At 46.6% G+C, this 23,176-nt stretch overlaps 1 protein-coding gene across 1 annotated transcript in view; it reads left to right on the top strand.

Annotated features, from left to right (window-relative positions):
• The window catches only part of abca4b (ATP-binding cassette, sub-family A (ABC1), member 4b), a 147,830-nt gene that overhangs the window by 73,530 nt on the left and 51,124 nt on the right, over positions 1-23,176 (top strand). The window contains exons 22-25 of the mRNA XM_055642473.1: positions 2,702-2,839; positions 12,146-12,339; positions 15,904-16,045; positions 19,438-19,672. Of these exons, the coding sequence (XP_055498448.1) occupies positions 2,702-2,839; positions 12,146-12,339; positions 15,904-16,045; positions 19,438-19,672 (709 nt within the window). The remainder of the gene's footprint in view (positions 1-2,701; positions 2,840-12,145; positions 12,340-15,903; positions 16,046-19,437; positions 19,673-23,176) is intronic.

Here is a 23,176-nt window from a genome sequence, read left to right as displayed (position 1 = left end):
TCACTCTACTAAACAACGTACCTCGGTGACTGCCAATCACCCCCCCCGGACACTTATTATTTATTTTTTATTCAAATCGTTTGCTATGTCCTCTTCCATGCTAATATTTCGTTTGTCTCTGACGTACACTGACAATGACAATTAAAATTGAATCTGAATCTGAATCTGAACATGGTTTGTGTGACGTCATGGAGCCAGCAGAGGATGGAGCCAAATTCCTCTGTGTCCAAGTGATTGATGTTTCTGACTCACTGGTCAATCACAGCTTGTAACCCACACACACGTGTTGTCGATTAAATCTGCTTCTGCTGCACCCATCAATAAAGTGGGATTAGAAAAGTGAACAAAATGGTGGCCCAGCGCTTGATCTATTGAGACACATTGCCACGATCTCAGCCCTTTGATTTTTGATCACTGGTCATTGCACTCTTCATACCGAATGGCCAACCCCTTTACTTTGAGGCTGTGTGCCCCTGGCTGCAGGCACCACGGGCAGCAAAACATCACCCATGTAGCTAGCCTTCCAAGTCTTTGAGAATTGAGACTATTTGAAGGTCACCTCTCATTCTCCCAAACTCCAGGAATCATAAGACCAACATGCTTAATCTCCCCCAGAAGACAAACTTCCCATCTTTGGATTCAGTGCGGTGAGTCTTAGTCTTGTACGTTCACTCTTTGGTAGGTAGGCAAGCCAGGACTAAACCTGGACTACACTTCTTCCCACCCTGCTTCCTGTAAGGACTCTATCCCCTGCTCCCAATTCCTCCGTCTATGACACATCTGCACACAGGATGAGGTGTACCACACCAGGGTATCGGAGATGTCCTCATTCTTTAGGGAACGGGGGTTCCCCTCTTCTATTATAGATGAGGCTCTCACCAGGGTCTCCTCTATATTCCGCAGCTCCGCTCTCACTCCCCATCCCCCTACTCGTAACAAGGACAGAGTCCCTCTTGTCCTCACCTTCCACCCTATCAGCCGGCGCTTACAAAATATAATCCTCCAACATTTTCGCCACCTCCAACGGGATTCCACCACTGGCCACATCTTCCCATCTCCTCCCCTTTCGGCTTTCCGCAGAGACCGTTCCCTCCGTAACTCCCTGGTCAATTTGTCCCTTCCCACCCAAACCACCCCCACCCTGGGTACTTTCCCTTGCAACCGCGGGAAATGCTACACTTGTCGCTTTACCTCCCCCCTCGACTACAGCCAAGGACCCAATCAGTCTTTCCAAGTGAGATAGAGGTTTACCTGCACCTCGTCCAACCTCATCTATTGCATCCGCTGCTCTAGGTGTCCACTTCTCTACATCAGTGAGACCAAGCGCAGGCTTGGCGATCGCTTCACCCAACACCTCCACTCGGTTTGCAATAACCAACCTGATCTCCCGGTGGCTCAGCACTTCAACTCCCCCTCCCATTCCGAATCCGACCTTTCTGCCCTGGGCCTCCTCCATTGCCAGAGTGAGGCCTAGCACAAATTGGAGGAGCAGCACTTCATATTTCGCTTGGGTAGTTTACACCCCAGCGGTATGAACATTGACTTCTGCAATTTCAGATAGTCCTTGCTTACTCCTTCTTTCCCCGCCCCTTCCCAGCTCTCCCAACAGCCCACTGTCTCCACCTCTTCCTTTCTTCTTCCCGCCCTCCCCCCACTCCCCCGACATCAGTCTGAAGAAGGGTCTTGACCCGAAATGTCGCCTATTCCTTTCCTCCATAAATGCTGCCTGACCCGCTGAGTTTCTCCAGCATTTTTGTCTACCTTCGATTTTTCCAGCATCTGCAGTTCTTTGTTAAACAAATGTCTACATAAGTACACGACTGAACCATCTGGCATTTGTTTACCCATCCGATTCACTTGGTAAAAACCCACTGATCTCAATCTTGAGGTTTAAATTAACCAAACTTCATTTTTGAGGAAGGGAGTTGCAGATGAGTTTAGTTTAGAGATACAGCGTGGAAATTAGCATTATTCTATGCACTCGGGACAATTTACAATTTACAATTTTTACCGAAGCCAAGTAACCTACAAACAGATCTCATCTTTTGGAGGCATTGAATAAACCTGGATAAAGCTGTGGTGTGTTATGTAAGTGTTGACTTTCAGTGAGTCTTATCTGCTTTAGAATCACAGCAGTCTCACAGTACACTTTCAGATTGCAGTTAAAACTGAATTATCAACACATCAACCGTTGAACGTCCTGTGCAGTCTTTGCCTTTACAACTCAAAGGATTACTGTTATGAAGACTCGATAGCTTGATGCTTCCTCTTCTCGGCTCTGACCTCCCTTCCATCGAGAGGATCTATCACAGTTGCTGCCTCAAAAAGGATGGCAGTATCATCAAGGGCCCACACCATCCTGCCCACACACTCATCTCCCAGCTACCTTCAGGTAGAAGGTACAGGAGCCTGAAGACTGCAATGACCAGGTTCAGGAATAGCTACTTCCCCACAGCCATCAGGCTATTAAACTCGGCTCGGACAAAACTCTGAACATTAAAATAGCCCATTATCTGTTATTTGCACTTTATCAGTTTATTTATTCATGTGTGTATATATTTATCTAATGGCATATGGACACACTGATCTGTTTTGTAGCCAATGCCTACTATGTTCTGTTGTGCTGAAGCAAAGCAAGAATTTCATTGTCCTATCAGGGACACATGACAATAAACTCTCTTGAATCTTGAATCTTCTGCAGGTGGAATGCAGAGGAAATTATCAGTGGCCCTGGCGTTCATTGGAGGAGCTAAAGTGATCATTTTGGATGAGCCAACGTCTGGAGTAGATCCATATTCCAGGCGATCTATCTGGGATCTCCTACTGAAGTATCGCTCAGGTATGGTGCCCCTCCGAGAACGTCAGCAGGAAGACAAAGCATAAACCCATGTGATAGAGTTACTGTAAAAAACCTTCCTTCTATATTGTATCCTGAGAATGAAAGAATACTACTTAAGAATGTTTAATTAACAAATGCCATACAATAGTGTGTGAGATGCTGGGAGATGGGAGATCCAGGAGATGCTGCCTGCCCCGCTGAGTTACTCCAACATTTTGTGTCTACCTTCGATTTAAACCAGCATCTGCAGTTCTTTCCAACGCATGGATTGGTAAGTTGTCTGGCATGGCTTCCCTAAGTGTCACTGGGTCATGGCCAAAGAGGGTTCAAGGGGTCGAGGGTTATTTTGGTTGAGGAGGTGAAAGCTCCCCACTGTCACGTTAAATGTCCGGAGATTGGAAACTGATGAATGAAATCTGGAGACGGCCACCGCAGCTGCTGTGCTAACGATTCTAACCACAGATGGACCTGTCTGATCTTGGCTGCTAACTCTGATCTCATCCACAATAGCATTTGTCCCGGCAACAGAGGTGCACTTGTGCTGGATGCATCTCCTTTGTGTTCCTCTCATCTCCTTTCACACAATGGGACCTTTATGCAGGAGGATGCAAAATCGAAAAAGCAAATGCTGGAAGAAAGTTGGCCGACAACTCACGGTTTTCCACAGGATGGGAGTTAACGTCTCAGATCTGATTTCAGGGTGCCCGCATCAGGTTTGATGATGGATTCCCATCCTGAAACAGGTTGTTTGGGGTTTCACTAAACCAGGCATTCACAGAGGGGGCAAATCTCAACCTTCTGAGGGGAAAGGTTTAGAGGTGCATGGGTTAAATATGGGCAAATGGGATTATCTTAGATGGGCATCGAGTCATACAGCATGGAAACAGGCCCTTCGGCCCAACTTGTCCACGCCAGCCAACATGTCCCATCTATACTAGTCCCACCTGCCTGCGTTTGGCCCCTTGGTCATCTTGGCATCTTGGTCAGCAAGGATGCGCTGGCCTGATTCCATACAGCATGACTCTATGACCCTATAAATGGGAAGTGGCCCATATTTTCCAAGTTCTCACCATGAACCTTTATTGTGTCGGGGGATGGTGTTACATATCAATTGCATTTTGGTGCAGGACGTTGAGTGTAAGGCCTGCTCGCTCACAAGCTTCTTTGAAAACATAAATAGCCTTCAATACAGAATATGCATGACGTTGTGCTTGCAACACTGTACATATATAATAGTTCTGAAGAAGTGTCTGAAGATAGGTCCTGACACAATTCATCTCTCCACAGATGCTGCCTGTCCTATTGAGATACTCCAGCATTTTGTGTCTATCTTTGGTGTAAACCAGCATCTGCAGTTCCCTTCTACGTATATAATGGCAGGTTTTATTAGATATGATTTTGGATGTTTTGAATGTTGGTACCAAAATGATAGTGTGTGCTACACTGTATACAAAGGCAGATACTAATCGATGCATTTGAAATCGACTATGATGTGACAACTATGTATCACATTGGACTTCACTATATGTATATCAGTCTCGTAGACTTTGTTAAACTGTGCTGCAGCAGAAAAAACATTTATAGGTGCAGGAGGAGGCCATTCAGCCCTTTGAGCCAGCACCGCCATTCACTGTGATCATGGCTGAACATCCACAATCAGTACCCCGCTCCTGCCTTCTCCCCATATCCCCTGACTCCGCTATCTTATGTTGCATCTTAAACACACCTGAGGCATTCATACAGGACCAGTGTTAAACAAAATTTGACCCCGAGCCCCTCGAGTCCTCGTTGTGACAGATATCGACAATCATTGTCGAACGGGTTGGTTTCAAGGAGAGGCATCAAGGGTAAGAGAAGGTAGGGGTGGAGAGGTCTGGTGGAATTCCAGAGCCTCGTGTCTTGGCAGCTGAAGACACAACCGCTGTGGTGCAGACATGAATTTCAGGAATGCTGAATATGACTCCATATTTCACACCGCTGACATGGAATTTCTGCACAAACAGCACTCGCTGTGCAGTTAGCACCCTTGACAGGATTCTCTGTCTGTTAACATGAGTGAATCGCGTGGGACCTGGATTGCTGTCTCTGCTTCTGGCATTGTGATTAGTACAAACCCTTCCCTGTAATTTGGACAGGAATAGGAATTTTAACATATCTTGAACCGAGATTATAGCAAACACTGTACATTTTATTTTTCTTCATGGAACCCATCCCATTAAAGGGCGTCACTGCCTTACAGCGCCAGAGATCTGGATTAAATCCTGACTACGGGTCCTGTCTATATAGTTTGTACATTTACGTGGGTTTTCTCCGGGTGTTCCAGTTTCCTCCCACACTACAAAGATATGCAGGATTGCAGGTTAATTGGCTTCTGTAAATTGTCCCCGGTGTGTTGGGTAGAACTAGTGTATGGGAGATTGTTGGTCAGCATGGACTTGGTGGGCCGAAAGGCCTGTGCCTCGTTTAAACTAAAACTCACCAGACTATGGAGAGTCAACGGACTACAGATGCTGCAACCTGGAGTGAAAGACAAAGTGTTGGAGTAACTCAACAGGACAGGCAGCATCTCTGGAGGACATGGATAAGTGACATTTCATACACAAAATGTGACCTATCCATGTTCTCCAGAGATGCTGCCTGACCTGCTGAGTTACTCCAGCACTTTGTAGTTTGCTCACCACGGAACCTTTGCCATGCTAACTCCCGAGAGCATCTTCACAGGCTCTGCTACATGTTGTCTGGGGCCAGCTTTCACTAGATGAGGTTCTGTATTGGGGAAGAATGCAGAGACAATTTCAGATGATGCAGTGATGAGTTACATAGAAAAATAGAAACATGGAAATTAGGTGCAGGAGTAGGCCATTCGGCCCTTCGAGCCTGCACCGCCATTCAATATGATCATGGCTGATCATCCAACTCAGTATCCCGTACCTGCCTTCTCTCCATACCCTCTGTTCCCTTTAGCCACAAGAGCCACATCTAACTCCCTCTTAAATATAGCCAATGAAACTGGCATTCATTCTGTGATCAGAGGTGTGGGATCGTCCCCAATCAATAGTAACTCCGGGTGCCTGCCTTTCTCCCCATATCCCTTGATTCCACTAGCCCCTATCTAACTCTCTCTTAAATCTATCCAGTCATTTGGCCTCCACTGCCCTCCGTGGCAGGAAATTCCATAAATTCACAACTCTCTGGGTGAAAATGTTTTTCTCACCTCAGTCTTAAATGGTCTCCCCTTTATTCTAAGTGTGGCCCCTGGTTCTGGACTCGCCCAAAATTGGGAACATTTTTTCTGCATCTAGCTTGTCCAGTCCATTTATAATTTTATATGTTTCTATCAGATTTCCCCTCATCCTTCTAAACTCCAGTGAATACAAACCTAGTCTTTTCAATCTTTCCTCATATGACAGTCCCGCCATCCCAGGGATCAATCTCGTGAACCTACGCTGCACTGCCTCAATCACAAGGATTACCTAATTGAAAATTTGTAAAATCACAGATTTCAAACAAATGATGTTAAGGTTTCATTCCAGCGCAGGCCTGTGAACTTTGCCACCAATTGACTGTAAGTTCTGAGGGTTTTTTTTAAATGTTTTTATTACTTTTGGTATCACCCTGTGATCAGTAAAGTGAGGGGGATCTCCAGAAACAAATTTCAGTTTCATTCTGAATTACTAACGGGCGGATCTCAAGCAGATCCACTCACCCTACAACAGGGGCTGATTGCAGAAAATAATGTCACTTTACAGCAAGGGAATGAAGCAGAATTCACAACATAACATCTCGAGTGTCAACCGCTATGAGGGTGAACCGGTTGATGTTGAAAGGAGATGAGGAAATCAGGTGATTTCATGCACCAGCTAGTCAAAAGCAAATCGGATGAATTCATACCATAATGTGCAAAAGTCTTGATTAGTTTAGTTTTGCCCGACCCGCTGAGTTACTCCAACTTTTTGTGTTTATCTTCAGTGTAAACCAGCATCTGTACTTCCTTCCCACACATTAGTTCAGTTTAGTTTAGGTTAGGTTAGTTAACTTTGCAGTGCAGAGAGAGGCTCTTTGGCCCACCGAGTCCACTCGGACCAGCGATCCCCCATACACAAGTTCCATCTAACACACGAGGGCCAATTTGCAGTTTTTACCGAAGCCAATTAACCTACACGTCTTTGGAATGTGGGAGGATACCAGAGCACCTGGAGAAAACCCACGCGGTCACAGGGAGAACGTACAAACTCCGTAAAGACAGCGCCCATAGTCAGGATCGAACCCGGGTCTCTGGTGCTGCGCCACCGTGCCCTCCTGATTGTGTGTTTGTTTGGTGGAGTGGCTTGACGGAAAGCGGAGTGTGGTGGGTACAGGGGACAGTGGCAGAAGGGGATGTAAAAGAAAGTCACCTTCCCCTGTGACACTTTGCTGGACATTGACTTGAAATCGCTTGCACCAGAGGTAATAGAATTGCAGGGTGTACAAGCATGCAGGTGCCTTCATGTTTAGTTTCTTCATGTTTGAAGAAGGGTCCCGATCCAAAATGTCACATAGAAACACAGAAAATAGGTGCAGGAGTAGGCCATTCGGCCCTTCGAGCCTGCACTGCCATTCAATATGATCATGGCTGATCATCCAACTCAGTATCCTGTACCTGCCTTCTCTCCATACCCCCTGATCCCTTTAGCTCCAAGGGCCACATCTAACTCCCTCTTAAATATAGTCAATGAACTGTGGCCTCAACTACCTTCTGTGGCAGAGAATTCCACAGATTCACCACTCTCTGTGTGAAAAATCTTTTCCTCATCTCGGTCCTAAAAGATTTCCCCTTTATCCTTAAACTGTGACCCCTTGTCCTGGACTTCCCCTACATCGGGAACAATCTTCCTGCATCTAGCCTGTCCAACCCCTTAAGAATTTTGTAAGTTTCTATAAGATCCCCCCCTCAATCTTCTAAATTCTAGTGAGTACAAGCCAAGTCTATCCAGTCTTTCTTCATATGAAAGCCCTGAAATCCCAGGAATCAGTCTGGTGAACCTTCACTGTACTCCTATCACCCATTCCTTCTCTCCAGAGATGCTGCCTGTCCTGCAGAGTTACTCCAGCATTTTGTGTCTTATCTTCGGTCTAAACCAGCGTCTGCAGTTCCTTCCTACGCAGGTTTCTTCATGTAATCCCTTATAATGGTAGTTTAACAGAGGCGTGGGCATTTCAATTAATTCAATTGCTGTCTCCTGTGAATATAGTGCAAATTCCACGCAGAAGTGACAAGCATCCATGTGGTAATATTCTTGTGAAATATGTTCTCTTCCTGAGAAGGGATTCCTCTGTTATTATGTCACATTTTCGGAAGGCCTCGCCCCTGCAGCTCGCTGTAAATTACTTCTGCGTCCTTGCGGTTGTTTGGGCTGAAACACACTGAGTCTGGCAGGCACAACCTCTCAGCTGGAAAATACATTATTCAGCTGTGGTTCGTAGCTTCATGCATGTAGACATTTGGAGCAATATTACAGCCAAAGAACCACAAAATGTGTTGCTACTTCATCTCCTGTTGTTCTGGCAGTTGCCTACAGTCTCACTACATCATTGCGCCACTATAAATAAATTAAACCTCTACTAATAAATAAAAAATAATAATTCAATATTCTTATCTGGAACTTGATAGATAAGGAATTTATGACCAGTTTGAAACAATCCCAGTATCTATAGTAAACGAAGAAGGGTTTCGACCCGAAACGTCACCTATTCCTTCGCTCCATAAACGCTGCCTCACCCGCTGAGTTTCTCCAGTATTTTTGTCTACCTCTGATTTTCCAGCATCTGCAGTTCCTTCTTGAACATCTATAGTAAATGGTTCCTCCAATCTTCCTGTTGCTCAGTGCTCTCATCTTTGAGTATGAGGGTGGTGAGCAGGCAAATGTTGCATTCTATTGCGGCACTGTTGAAAATGCTCTCTTATATCCAATTCGTATCTGCTATCTCAGTAAAAACTCCACAACATCATGAAACAGAAGTGAATATATAATGTTTCCGTAAATGACTTTACCTTCATTATATGTGGCAAGGAACTGCAGATGCTGGTTTACACCAAAGATAGACACAAAGTGCTGGAGTAACTCAGCAGGTCAGGCAGCATCACTGGAGAAAAGAAATAGGCGTCGGGACCCGAACAATCTCAACCTGAAACTTCGCCTATTCCTCTTGTCCAGAGATGCTGCCTGACCCGCTGTGTCCCATGACTTCATTGTGTTCTCTCTGAGGTAACAAGCAGCGGTAATAACTGGATTAACGCTGACCCTGTACAGAGCAAAGAAATTTAAACAACCCAATGTTGGTAATGGTCAAAAGCAAGCACGTGCCAGGTTTAATTGATTGAATTAAATTGATCGAAAGATACAGAATGGAAACAGGCCGTTCGGCCCATCGAACCCACGTTGACTATCGGTCACCCGTTCACATTAGTTCAATGTTATACCACTTTCTCATCAACTTCCTACGCACCAGGGGGCAAATCACAGTGGCCAATTAACCTACAAACTGTTTGGGATGTGGTGGGAAACCAGAGCACCCAGTCACCTGTTCTCACCATTTATCACCCGTTCCTGCTATCTCTACATCATCCCACTTTACATACAATCCCTACACACTAGGGGTCATCTACCGAGGAAAATGAGCCTGCACGTCCTTGGGGTGTGGGAAGAAACTGAAGCACCGGGGTGGAAACCAGTGCTGTCACAGGGAGAACATGCAAACTCCAAAGAGACAGCACCCGAGGTCAGGATCAAACCTGGGTGTCTGGCACTGTGAGACAGCAGCTGTGCCACTCTAAAGTTAAACATTTGGAGAATGTGGCCTGGTCCTTCTAGCTGTTGCTTGCTGAGCAAGTGCTGTCGCATTTGAACCCCTTTTTCGTGTAACCTGCACCTTTATGCGCAAGTATAGAGTCTTAATGAAAGTAAGCACGCAGGTACAGCAGGCAGTGAAGAAAGCGAATGGCATGTTACAAGAGGAGTTGAGTAAAGGAGCAAAGAGGTCTTTCTGCAGTTGTACAGGGCCCTAGTGAGACCACACCTGGAGTATTGTGTGCCGTTTTGGTCCCTTAATTTGAGGAAGGACATTCTTGCCATTGAGAGAGAGCAGCGTAGGTTCACGAGGTTAATTCCCGGGATAGCGGGACTGTCATATACTGAGAGAATGGAGCAGCTGTGCTGGGTCTGCTACATAATTTTACCAGGTTGTACGAAAAGCAAAGCACTTCACTGCACCTCGGTACATGTGTACACTAAAGTATCATTGAATAGTTAGCTTGTCAAGTCAACTCAAGAGAGTTTATTGTCATGTGGCCCAGATAGGATAATGACATATATTTCTTCATATATTTAATTATGTTTTGACCAACCTGAAACCATGCTCAGGAATACCCTGAATTACCAAGTTGCTGGCATTTACTTTGCTTTGTGAAAACATCAAGTGAATGTATGATTCATTCCATCAAACAAATAATGGAAAGAAAGTTACATGATCAAAATAAGTCAGGCATCGTTGATCTGTGGCTGGTGTGAAGTCTCCCTCTAGTGGAGTGTGCCTCAAACAACCCAAGAGAGAACCTAGGTCTGAGGAAGGGTCTCGACACGAAACATCAACCAGACATGCTGCCCGTGTCGCTGAGCTTCTCTGGCATTTTGTGTCTATCTTTGGTTTAAACCAACATCTGCAGTTCCTTCCTACACAAAGATAAAACAGTTTGGGACACAAGGAACTGCAGATCTTGGAATCATGAGGAAAGCAGAGCAGGCAGCATCTGTGGAGGGAATGGGACACTTCTTTAGTTTAATCATAGTGAGGGGGGTAGGGGGCAGAAAGCTGAAAAAGCGAGGTGGGGCCGGGACAAGGCCTGGCAAGCCTGTCTGAAGAAGAGTCTCGAGCCGAAACGTCACCCATTCCTTCTCTGCAGAGATGCTGCCTGTCCCACTGAGTTACTCTGTGCCTATCCAGGCAAGTGATAGATGGATACAGGTGAGAGGGGTGGATGGAGCGGGTGACAAAGGCTAGAGATGAAAAGGAGCCAAAAGGGTGAAAGGAGAGAATTCTAAAGCCAGAGGGAGGGATATAGGTGGAAGGAGGGAGGAAAGAGGGGCAGATAGTGGGAAAAATGTCAGCACACAAGGTTTGTGGGGGAGGTGGGTGTACGGGAAAGGCAAACCGGGTTTGGTGGAACGTTACTTAAAATTGGAAAATTCTGGCCACTCCCTCTTCTCCCTTCATCGGGGAAAAAGGTATAGAAGTGTGAAAACGCACACCTCCAGATTCGGGGACAGTTTCTTCCCTTTTGTTATCAGGCAACATAATCATCCTACCACAACCAGAGAGCAGAACTGAGCTATTACGATTGGTGACCTTCGGACTATCTTTGGTCAGACTTTGCTAGCTTTACCTTGCACCAAATCTTATTGCCTTAGGCTGTAAATGGCTCAATCATAATCATGTCTTGTCTTCCCGCTGACTGGTTAGCATGCAACAAAAAGCTTTTCACTGTACCTGAATGGTGGCCGATTAGGAAAAGGGGAGATGCAACGAGACCTGGGTGTCATGGTACACCAGTCATTGAAAGTAGGCATGCAGGTGCAGCAGGCAATGAAGAAAGCGAATGGTATGTTAGCATTCATAGCAAAAGGATTTGAGTATAGGAGCAGGGAGGTTCTACTGCAGTTGTACAGGGTCTTGGTGAGACCACACCTGGAGTATTGCATACAGTTTTGGTCTCCTAATCTGAGGAAAGACATTCTTGCCATAGAGGGAGTACAGAGAAGGTTCACCAGACTGATTCCTGGGATGTCAGGACTTTTATATGAAGAAAGACTGGATAGACTCGGCTTGTACTCGCTAAAATTTAGAAGATTGAGGGGGGATCTTATAGAAACGTACAAAATTCTTAAGGGGTTGGACAGGCTAGATGCAGGAAGATTGTTCCTGGTGTTGGGGAAGTCCAGAACAAGGGGTCACAGTTTAAGGATAAAGGGGGAAATCTTTTAGGACTGAGATGAGAAAAACATTTTTCACACAGAGAGTGGTGAATCTCTGGAATTCTCTGCCACAGAATGTAGTTGAGGCCAGTTCATTGGTAATATTTAAGAGGGAGTTAGATGTGGCCCTTGTGGATAAAGGGATCAGGGGGTATGGAGAGAAGGCAGGTACGGGATACTGAGTTGGATGATCAGCCATGATCATATTGAATGGCGGTGCAGGCTCGAAGGGCCGAACGGCCTACTCCACTTATTTTCTATGTTTCTATGTTAAATATCTCTATGTCCTTCCACTCAGGAAGAACAATCATCCTCTCCACACATCACATGGATGAAGCCGATCTTCTCGGTGATCGGATCGCCATCATTTCCCGGGGAAAGCTACTGTGCTGCGGCTCCTCTCTATTCCTGAAGAACAGCTTTGGCTCCGGTTTCTACTTCACCCTGGTCCGCAGGATGAAGAAAGTAAAGAGAATGAAGCGGGGATCAGCGGTAAGTCAGTGAGTGCGTCCCTGTGTACGAGCCCCAGGGAAGATCACGCACTCTGGAGGGGGCTTTGAAACTGCTCGAAAGGTCCTTCGTTTTCTAAATCAGATCAGAAACAGGTCCTTCAGCCCCACCCCATGCATGCTGACCAAGATGCCCATCTCTGCTACTCCCATTTGGCCCATATCCCTCCACACCAAACAAAGAGGTGACGTTTCCGATCGAGAAGGGTCTCCACCGGAAAAGTCACGCATTCCTTTTCTCAAGACAGAGAGGCTGTCTGACCCGCTGAGTTACTCCAGCTTTTTGTGTCTATCTTCGGTTTAAACCAGCATCTGCAGTTCCTTCTTGCAGAAAGTGATGGAGTAACTCAGAGGGCCAGTCAGCATCTCTGGAGAATGTGGATAGGTGTTGTTTTGGGTGTGGTTCCTTCTACAGAGTGATTGTGGAGTGGGGGGGGGGGGGGGGGGGGGGGGGGGGGGGGGGGGGGGGGGGGGAATAAAGCTGGAAGAGAGGAGGGGCAGGGTGGACCTGTTTCACTCTAAACCTTTCCTATCCATAGAGGGAGTGCAGAGACGGTTCACCAGACTGATTCCTGGGATGTCAGGACTGTCTCATGAAGAAAGACTGGATAGACTTGGTTTATACTCTCTAGAATTTAGGAGATTGAGAGGGGATCTTATAGAAACTTACAAAATTCTTAAGGGGTTGGACAGGCTAGATGTAGGAAGATTGTTCCCGATGTTAGGGAAGTCCAGGACAAGGGGTCACAGCTTAAGGAGAAGGGGGAAATCCTTTAAAACCGAGATGAGAAGAACTTTTTTCACACAGAGAGTGGTGAATCTCTGGAACTCTCTGCCACAGAGGGTAGTTGAGGCCAGTTCATTGGCTATATTTAAGAGGGAGTTAGATGTGGCCCTTGTGGCTAAGGGGATTAGGGGGTATGGAGAGAAGGCAGGTACGGGATACTGAGTTGGATGATCAGCCATGAGCATATTGAATGGCGGTGCAGGCTCGAAGGGCCGAATGGCCTACTCCTGCACATAATTTCTATGTTTCTATGTTTCTATGTTTCTATCCATGTACCTGGTCAAGTCGGCATTCCACTGTGTGTGTCCAGGACAGATCGCATTAAAGCAGCTCAAAAGGTTCATAAGATAGGAGCAGAATTAGGCCATGAGGCCCATCGTCCACACCACCATTCAATCATGGCTGATCGATCTCACCCCCCCCCCCCCAACCCCATTCTCCCGCCTTCTCACCATAATCTCTGACACCCATACTAAACAAGAATCTATCTATCTCTGTCTTAAATATATCCATTGACTTGGCCTCCACATCCTTCTGTGGCAAAGAATTCCACAGAATCATCACCCTCTGACTAAAGAAATTCCTCCTCATCGCTTTCCTGGAATAACGTCCTTTAACTCTGAGGCTATGACCTCTAGTCCTAGACTCTCCCACTAGTGGAAACATCCTCTCCACATCCGCTCTCTCCAAGCCTTTCATTATTGTGTAAGTTTCAATGATGTCCCCCCCTCATTCTTCTAAACTCCAGTGAGTACAGGCCCAGTGCCATCAAAAGCTCACCACATGTTAACCTACTCATTCCTGGGACCATTCTTGTAAACCTCCTCTGCACCCTCTCCAGAGCCAGCACATCCTTCCTCAGATATGGTGCCCAAAGTTGCTCACATTATTCCAAATGCAGCCTGACCAGCGCCTTATAGAGCCTCAGGATTACATTCCTGCTTTTGTATACAAGCCCTCGGGAAATAAATGCTAGCATTGCATTTGCTGTCTTTACTCCAGATTCGACATGCAGGTTCTTTAGTTTCTAAGTCAGATCAGACCCTATGTGTGAGCAGAGTTGAGGATTTACTTTCACCCATAGGTCAATGGGAAGGTATTTTCCTGACCCGTTCTGGTAAAGCAGCCTCTCATGAAGCAGGAAATTACACAAGGCTGTGTAGGGGAAACGTTGCCACAGAAGCAATATAACCTTGACACTAGATTCACGATTCAAGATTCAAGATTCAATTTAATTGTCATTTGGTCCCCTTGAGGTCCAAACGAAATGCCGTTTCTGCAGCCATACATTACAAACAAATAGACCCAAGACACAACATAATTTACATAAACATCCATCACATCGCTGTGATGGAAGGCCAAAAAAACTTATCTCTCCACTGCACTCTCCCCCCCCCCCCCCCCCCCGATGTCAGAGTCAAAGTCAAAGCCCCCGGCTGCCGATGGCGATTGTCCCGCGGCCATTAAAGCCACGCCGGGTGGTGCGAGGTCGCATACCGGGTCTTGGTGTTAGAGCACCCGGCGTGCGCTCGCAGAGTCCCGCGGCCATTCCGAGCCGCGCGGGGCGGTGATGTCAGGCCCCGCTCCAGGAGCTCTTCAACCCCGCAACTCGGGCGGGAGAAGTCGCCACTGCGGGAGCCCTGAAAAGCGGTCTCCCTCCAGGGACCCGCGGGCTCCCGGTGCCGCCGTCCGCCAGACCCGCAGTTGCAGCCTCCGAATCTCCGGAGGTCGGGCCGCAGCAGCAGCAGCGCTCCACCACCGCACCACCCGTTCTGGACTCGGCCAGCTCCGCGACGGTGAGGTGAGTCGTCGGCACCAGAGTCCCCGGTCTTCTCCTGTTGGAGGCTGCTCCTCGTTGCAGCCCCAACGACAACGGAGAGCCGACAAAGAAAAGGTCAGGTCTCCCGTGCAGGGAGAGATTTAAAAGTTACCCCCTCCCTCCCACCCCCACCCCCACACACACACACACCCCAACAAAAAATAACAAAAACTACATAGAAACATAGACAAAAAATAATAAAAACACGGACGGGCTGCAGAGGCCGCTGCTGACGAGAGTCGTGCCGCCGCGACGCCTACCGCCACCTTCCAGCACTAAGTGCTGGAGTAGCTCAGTGGGTCAGTTCACAGCTCTGGAGGATGTGGAGTCTGAATGACAATCAGAGTCTGAAGAAGGGTCTCGACCCGAAAAGTCACCTGTTCCTTTTCTCCAGAGATGCTGCCTGACCCGCTGAGTTACTCCAGCTTTCTGTGTCTATTTTCTCTGGAGAATGTGGCTAGGCAATGTTTTGGGTCAGGGTTCTTCTACAGACTGATTGGGGAAGGGGTGGGGAGGGGGAAGAAAGCTGGAAGAGAGGACGGGCAGGAGGGGGCTGTTATCCTCTGAAACATTCCTATCCATGCACCCGAGTAAGTGTCTTCTAAATGCTGCTACAGGCAACTGCCTCAATCACTTCCTCTGCAGCTCGTTCAATACCACCTGCCTTTGAGTAAAAAACTTGCCCCTCAAGTTTCCATTAAATCATTCCCTTCTCACCTTAAACCTCTGTCTTCTGGACTGTGCATTTACCCGATCTATTCCTGTCATGATTTCATACACATCTATAAGATCACTCCTCAGCCTCCTGCGCTCCAAGGAATAAAGTCCTAGCCTGCTCAACCTCTCCCTACAGCCCAGGCCCTTGAGTTCTGGCAACATCCTTGTAAATCCTTTCTGTACCCTTTCAGCTTGCAATGTCTCTGATGCTTTGTGCATGTTAGCTGCTGTGCAGATTGAGTGATCTTTGCTGTTCTTTCACCCATCGACTGCCTCAGCCGACCTGCACCTGTGCACCAGGCTGTAGCTGTGCCTGCTCCAACTGTTTCCCACTTGATGAGACCCTTCCAGATGAAGAACTAGATGGTAAGGTTCACATGCCCTCTCTCCCCCTCTATCCTTGCTAGTATTAGACCATCCGACCCATGCATGTGAGTGGGATCATTTCTCTCTGCGGCGTGGCATCTATTCCAGACCCACTGTCCACAGGTTAGGGTGGCACAGTGTGGTGCAGCGGTAGAGTTGCTGTCTTACAGCGCTGACAGCGCCAGAGACCCGGGTTCAATCCCGGCTACGGGTGCTCACCTTTTCGGAGTGTGTACGTTCTCCCCGTGACCCTGGGTGGGTTTTCACCGCGACCTTTGGTTTCTTCATACACTCCAAATACTTACAGGTTTGTGGGTTACTTAGCCCGGTACAAAAGCAAATTGTCCCCTCGTGTGTGTAGGATCGTATAATGACCCTGTCCCACTTAGGAAACCTGAACGGAAACCTCTGGAGACTTTGCGCCCCACCCAAGGTTTCCGTGCGGTTCCCGGAGGTTTTTATCAGTCTCCCTACCTGCTTCCACTACCTGCAACCTCCGGCAACCACCTGCAACCTCCGGGAACCGCACGGAAACCTTGGGTGGGGCGCAAAGTCTCCAGAGGTTTCCGTTCAGGTTTCCTAAGTGGGACAGGGGCATAAGTGTGAGAGGATCGCTGGTCGGTACGGACTCAGTGGGCCAAAGGGCCTGTTTCCTCGCTGTATCTCTAAACTAAACTAAACTAAACAGGAGGTGACAACGGTGAATCTCATGTACTGGGAGATTAGTGAATGATAGCAACAACAGTGGATCTCATTGGGAGGTGCACAGTGGTACAGCTGGTCGAGCTGCTGCCTCACAGCACCAGAGACCCATGTTCGATCCTGACCTCGGGTGCTATGCGTGCGGAGTTTGCACGTTCTCCCTGTAACCACATTGGGTTTCTCCCACATCCCAAAGACGTGCAGATTTTAGGTTAATCAATTGGCCTCCGTAAAATTTGCCACTAGTGTCTGGGAGTCGATGAGAAAGTGGGATAGTATAGACTCAATATGAAAGGCTGATCGATGGTCAGCATGGACTCAATGGGCCGAAGGGCCTGTTTCCATGCTGTATCACAAAACCCTAAATGGAAAGCTCCAGACTGCTGGTTAAATATGAAAATGTTTAATGTAGATTCTCAAATATTTGTGTTCCTTACATCTGTTTATAAGTTCTCTGGTCAGGAAATGATATCACAAAGCATGCATGCAATAATCTAGTGACTAGTTTTAATCCCACCCTGTCACGTAGCTAGCTATTTGCCTCCATTTCTAGACTTTTCATTTCATGTTGTTGTGTTGACTGAAAATAACTTTTTTTTTAACAGTTAGAAACCTAAATCTGCCAGATTTATTTTTTTGATTTAGACATATAACAATTACAGCACGGAAACAGGCCATCTCGGCCCTTCGAGTCCATGCCGAACACCTATTCTCCCCTAGTCCCATCTACCTGCACTCAGACCATAACCCTCCATTCCTTTCCCGTCCATATACCTATCCAATTTATTTTTAAATGATAAAATCAAACCTGCCTCCACCCCTTCCACTGGAAGCTCATTCCACACAGCTACCACTCTCTGAGTAAAGAAGTTCCCCCTCATGTTACCCCTAAACTTCTGTCCCTTCATTCTCAAATCATGTCCTCTTGTTTGAATCTTCCCTACTCTCAATGGAAAAAACTTATCCACGTCAACTCTGTCTATCCCTCTCATCATTTTAAAGACCTCTATCAAGTCCCCCCTTAACCTTTTGCGCTCCAAAGAATTGCAGCATGGAACCAGGTCCTTCGGCCGAATGAGCAAATGTCGACCATCAATCACTCGTTCACGTTAGTTCTGTGTCACAAGGAGAACTTGCAAAGTCCACACACAAACATAGACGCATAGCACCCAAGGTCAGGATCGAACTAGGGCCTCTGACATGGTAAGGCAGCAGCTTTATCAGCTGTGCCACTGTGCCACCCTTAACCCACAGATACTATGATTGTGTCGTTGACCATAATACACTATTTTAAATGAAATAGTGAAGGATAGAAAAGGATATCTTAATAACCATCAAAATTATCCCCCATTATTTATCCCACTGGACATGTATGCAATTTCAATCATCGATTATTCCTTTATAATGAAAATGATCCCAAAATAGATATGCATGAAATTAACAGACAAAAGTACAATCCCTTTCAAATATGGCACCCTAACGTGTACTATTTTAACTGACATTGACATATTTAAAAGCTAAAGGTTAATGGTTATGTAAAAATAGTGTGCTTGATCAAACCTCAGCAGATGAATGCCAACATTGCAGTCATTTCATGGAGTCATTGCATGCTCCAGTATGGAAATAGGCCATTCTGCTCACCAGCTAGGCTTGTATTTCTTAGAACTCACATCCTCATGCTTCATCATTTAACAAGGTCGCACAACTTACTCGACTTCTTTGGACACAAAGTGCCGGAGTAACCCAGCGGGTCAGGCAGCAGCATCTCTGGAGAACATGGATAGGTGACGTTTCAGGTGGTGACCCTTCTTCAGACTGAAGATCAGAAGCGCCTCGACCCAAAAGTCACCCGGTCTGATGAAAGGTCTCGATCCGAAATCTCACCCAGTCTGAAAAAGCATCTCCATCCAATACCTATCAATGTTCTCCAGAGATGTTGCCTGACTTGCTGAGTTACTCCAGCACTTTGTATCTTTTTTTTTGTATTAACCAGCATCTGCAGTTCCTTGGTTCTACCACTCAACTTATTTTCCCGCACAATCCCTTTAACTCCTAATTTTCCCAGTGTCCAAAAACATATCAATCTGACCCTTGAATGTTCTCAACCACTGAACAATCTCGGATGACTGAGTTGATAATTCCAGAGATGTAGCACCCTAAAACATCAGTGCCTAGTTGTAGATTCGCCCGCCTGAAGAAACAAGCTCTCAACACCTCGAATCTCAATGAAATTGCCTGTCACGTTTCCCAACTCAGTTGAGTTTAACCCAAGGCCTTTAAATCTAAAACATTGATGGGATGGTTTGGGGCAATAAGAACACAGTTGACTGTGTTTTGTAAACTTGCAGCAAATGGTGGCATGGTGTCGCAGCAGTAGAGCTGCTGCCTTACAGCGCCAGAAACCCGGGTTCAATCCTAACTACGGGTGATGTCTGTACATAGTTTGTATGTTCTCCCCGTGACCTGCGTGGGTTTACTCCGAGCTCTTCGGTTTCCTCCCACACTCCCAAGACGTACAGGTTTGTGGGTTAATTGGCTTGGAGTAAATGTAAAAATATTCCTTGTGTGCGTTGCGTAGCAGGGATCAGTGGGCTGAAGGGCCTGTTTCCGCGCTGTATCTCTAAACTGAACTAAACTAAAATGACAGCCTGCTTTGTCTTCCTGGACCTCTTGTCGAAATCTCTCCGCAGGCGACGTTGACTCGTTAACAAAACTCATCCAGCATCACGTCCCCGAGGCCCAGCTGATCGAGAATGTCGGCCAGGAGCTGTACTACCTACTGCCCAGTAAAGATATCAAGCACCTGGCCTATGCCAGCCTCTTCCGAGAAGTCGAAGAGACGCTGCAAGACCTGGGTCTCAGCAGCTTTGGTGTGTCCGACACCTCGCTGGAGGAGGTGAGGCTGAGTGGTACCTATTCCAGGAGGCTACTCTGACCAGCAACGCATTGGCAGCCGACTGCAGTTTTCACCAGAGCTGCGTCCGTAGAAAAATGTAGTTAACCGCTAGTTGGAGACAAGACACAAAGGCTCTGATCCTCTCAACTAACAGGTCACCGATTTAAAATCTTGACCTAAGTGTTGTCTTTTGAAAAAGGGGTTGCCCATTTTAGGCAGATAGGAGGTAAAGCTTGTTCTCTTTGAGGGTCGAGGGTCTACAGGAACCGTTCTGCCAGGGCAGTTCTGTTCATGGATTTTGGAGAGAGGCTAAACCCGGGCTGTGTGGGACTGGGGGACAATGAGAATGTAGGCAGGCTGCGGAGGGCTCTGCCAGGGCAGAAGTTCATATCCCTTCATTATCACCTCATCCACAGCCAACAGTGGACTATTTAAATCTGAATCTGAATATATGTGGGCTCCACCTTTCCTGTGTCATCGGTGCAGGCTCTGCTTTATTCTCATGAGGTCATAAGGTCACAAGAAATAGGAGTAGATTTAGGCCGTTCGGCCCATCAAGTCTACTCCGCCATTCAATCATGGATGATCTATCTCTCCCCCCTAACCTCCCTCTCCCCATAATCTCTGGCACCTGTACGAATCAAGAACTGTACCTCTCGTTTCCCTCTCCCCTGACTCTCATTCTGAACAAGGGTCTCCACCTGAACCGTCACCTATTCCTTTTCTCCTGAGATGCTGCCTGACCCGTTGAGTTGCTCCAGCATTTCGTGTCTGAACTAAACTAGTGTTGAATGGGTGGGGGCTCCAGTGGGGCCAAAAGGCCCGTTTCTGTGGTGCATGAATTTAAATTCTCCAGCCACCACGCCAGGCTGCAAACTCACATCAGTGATTCATTAGTCCAGACCCCTGGGTGTTAGTGACCAAACCCTCAGCTGCAGTTCCTAACCTACACTCCGCAACTGGTCACAGCATCGTTGACAAGGAGCGCGTGTTACACATACTTTCTCGTTTTGAAATCTTCACGCCTCTGCAAAAAAAGTTCCTACCAACCTCAAACACTTTCTGAAAGAATTTTCACTGCTCATTTGTGGGTGTGAGGTTTTGCAACCAACAGCTGTGGGTGGGTGTGAGTGAATCATCTTTGTGCTGGACACAAGTTTCAGTGGGGAACCCCCCACCCCTTCATTCTACCATGGCCACGTGATACATTTTTAAATGTAGTTTTGTTTAGTTTATTGCCACGTGTGCCGAGGTACAGTGAAAAGCTTTTTTTGTTGTGGGCTATCATGTTGGCAGAAAGACTATATGTGATTATAATCAAGCCGTCCACAGTGTACAGATACAAGATAAAGGGAATAACATTTGGTGCAAGATAAAGTCCAATAAAATCTGATTAAGTTCGTAAATTCTAGGAGCAGAATGAGGCCATTTGGCCCATCAAGTCTATTCTGCCATTCAATCATGGCTGATCTATCTTTCCCTCTCAACCCCATTCTCCTGCCTTCAACCCACAACTCCTGACACCCTTACCAACCAAGAATCTGTCAATCTCTGTCTTAAAAATATCTATTGACTTGGCCTCCACAGCCGTCTGTGGCAATGAATTCCACAAATTCACAACCTTTCTGACTAAAGAAATTCCTCCTCATCTGCTTGCTAAAGGTGCGTCCTTTCATGCTGAGGCTATGACCTCTGGTCCTACACTCTCCCACCAGTGGAAACATCCTCTCCACAATCACTACCCAGATTAAAGATAATCTGATTAAAAATAGTCCAAGGGCTGCCATTTATGGCTCTAACCTTATTTTGTCTCGGAAGTGCGTGGCTGAGTCCGGGAGATGAGAAACAATTCACGGCTGAGGCGGAGTCTTTCTTTGAAGCATATCAGGGACTTCTTGCAATAATCCTACAGTCACAGTTGCCATTCCTGATGGACACTTTCTAATTCTTGCTATCAAGGGAGTACAGCGTAGGTTCATCAGTTTAATTCCTGGGATGGCGAGACCGACATAATGTGAAAGAATGGATCGACTGGGCTTACATTCACTGGAATTTAGGAGAGGGGATCTTGTAGAAACATACAAAATTCTTAAGGCATTGGGTAGGCTGGATGCAGGAAAAATGTTTCTGATGTTGGGGGAGTCCAGAACCAGGGGTCACAGTTTAAGAATAAGGGGTAGGCCATTTAGGACTGAGATGAGGAAACACTTTTTCACCCAGAGAGTTGTGAATATGTGGAATTCTCTGCCACAGAAGACAGTGGAGGCCAATTCAATGGATGTTTTCAAGAGAGAGTTAGATTTAGCTCTTAGGGCTAATGGAATCAAGGGATATGGGGAGAAGGTAGGAGCAGGGTACTGATTTTGGATGATCAGTCGTGATGATATTGAATGGCGGTGTTGGCTCAAAGGGCCGATTGGCCTACTCCTGTACCTATTTTCTATGTGTCTATGTAATTCTAGATTAGTGGAATTTAAGTACCACAGCACCTGCACTTAATCTGCTGCAGTAATTCAATGTGATTATTTTCTAACCTGCAGATATTCCTGAAGGCTACTGAAGATGCTGCTCTCAAATCAGGTAAATAAAACATCTCTGAACGATCCACATGGAACATGATGGCTAGAGAATTGTGTTCTTGGTGAGGTTTATGGAGCAGAAATATCACCTGCTCCTGAATATCTGTTTTGCCAGATTGATATGAGATGCTGCCTGTCCCGCTGAGTTACTCCAGCTTTTTGTGTCTATCTTCGGTTTAAACCAGCATCTGCAGTTCCTTCCTACACATTTGATCAATTTTGCAACGTTGGTATATTCTTCCAATTCAGGCATATTATAGACCCTTTTGTATGTGAATCAAAGTCTAAGTGAGTAACACTAAGAAAGATGGAAACTGACAGCAGAAGGACCTATTTGAAAACTTGCTCATTTTTAATTCAATGCTAAACAATCCTTTTAATGCAGACTTCATTAATTTAAACTGGATGTGCAGGAAGGAACTGCAGATGCTGGTTTAAACAGAAGATGATTAGACACAAAATGCTGCAGTAACTCAGCGGGACAGGCAGCATCTCTGGAGAGAAGGAATGGGTGACGTTTCAGGTCAAGACTGACCGACAGTATGAAGAAAGGTCTCAACCCGAAACGTCACCCATTCCTTCTCTCCAGAGATGCTGCCTGACCCGCTGAGTTACTCCAGCATTTTAAATCTATCTTTAATTTCAACTGGAACCTGACTCAAGTGCTAATGAATTGATCTAAAGAGACTTTTAGAATGTCAATTGCTTTTAAAAGTCACTTTGGACAATAGACAATAGACAATAGGTGCAGGAGTAGGCCATTCGGCCCTTCGAGCCAGCACCACCATTCAATGTGATCATGGCTGATCATCCCCAATCAGTACCCCGTTCCTGCCTTCTCCCCATATCCCCTGACTCCGCTATCTTTAAGAGCCCTATCTAGCTCTATCTTGAAAGTATCCAGAGATCCGGCCTCCACCGCCCTCTGAGGCAGAGAATTCCACAGACTCTGTG

The sequence above is a fragment of the Leucoraja erinacea genome, chromosome 10 (genome assembly GCF_028641065.1).
Source record: "Leucoraja erinacea ecotype New England chromosome 10, Leri_hhj_1, whole genome shotgun sequence".
Classification (NCBI taxonomy): domain Eukaryota; kingdom Metazoa; phylum Chordata; class Chondrichthyes; order Rajiformes; family Rajidae; genus Leucoraja; species Leucoraja erinaceus.
Note: the sequence above shows the minus strand (reverse complement) of the source record. Positions and strands in the feature narration are given on the sequence as shown.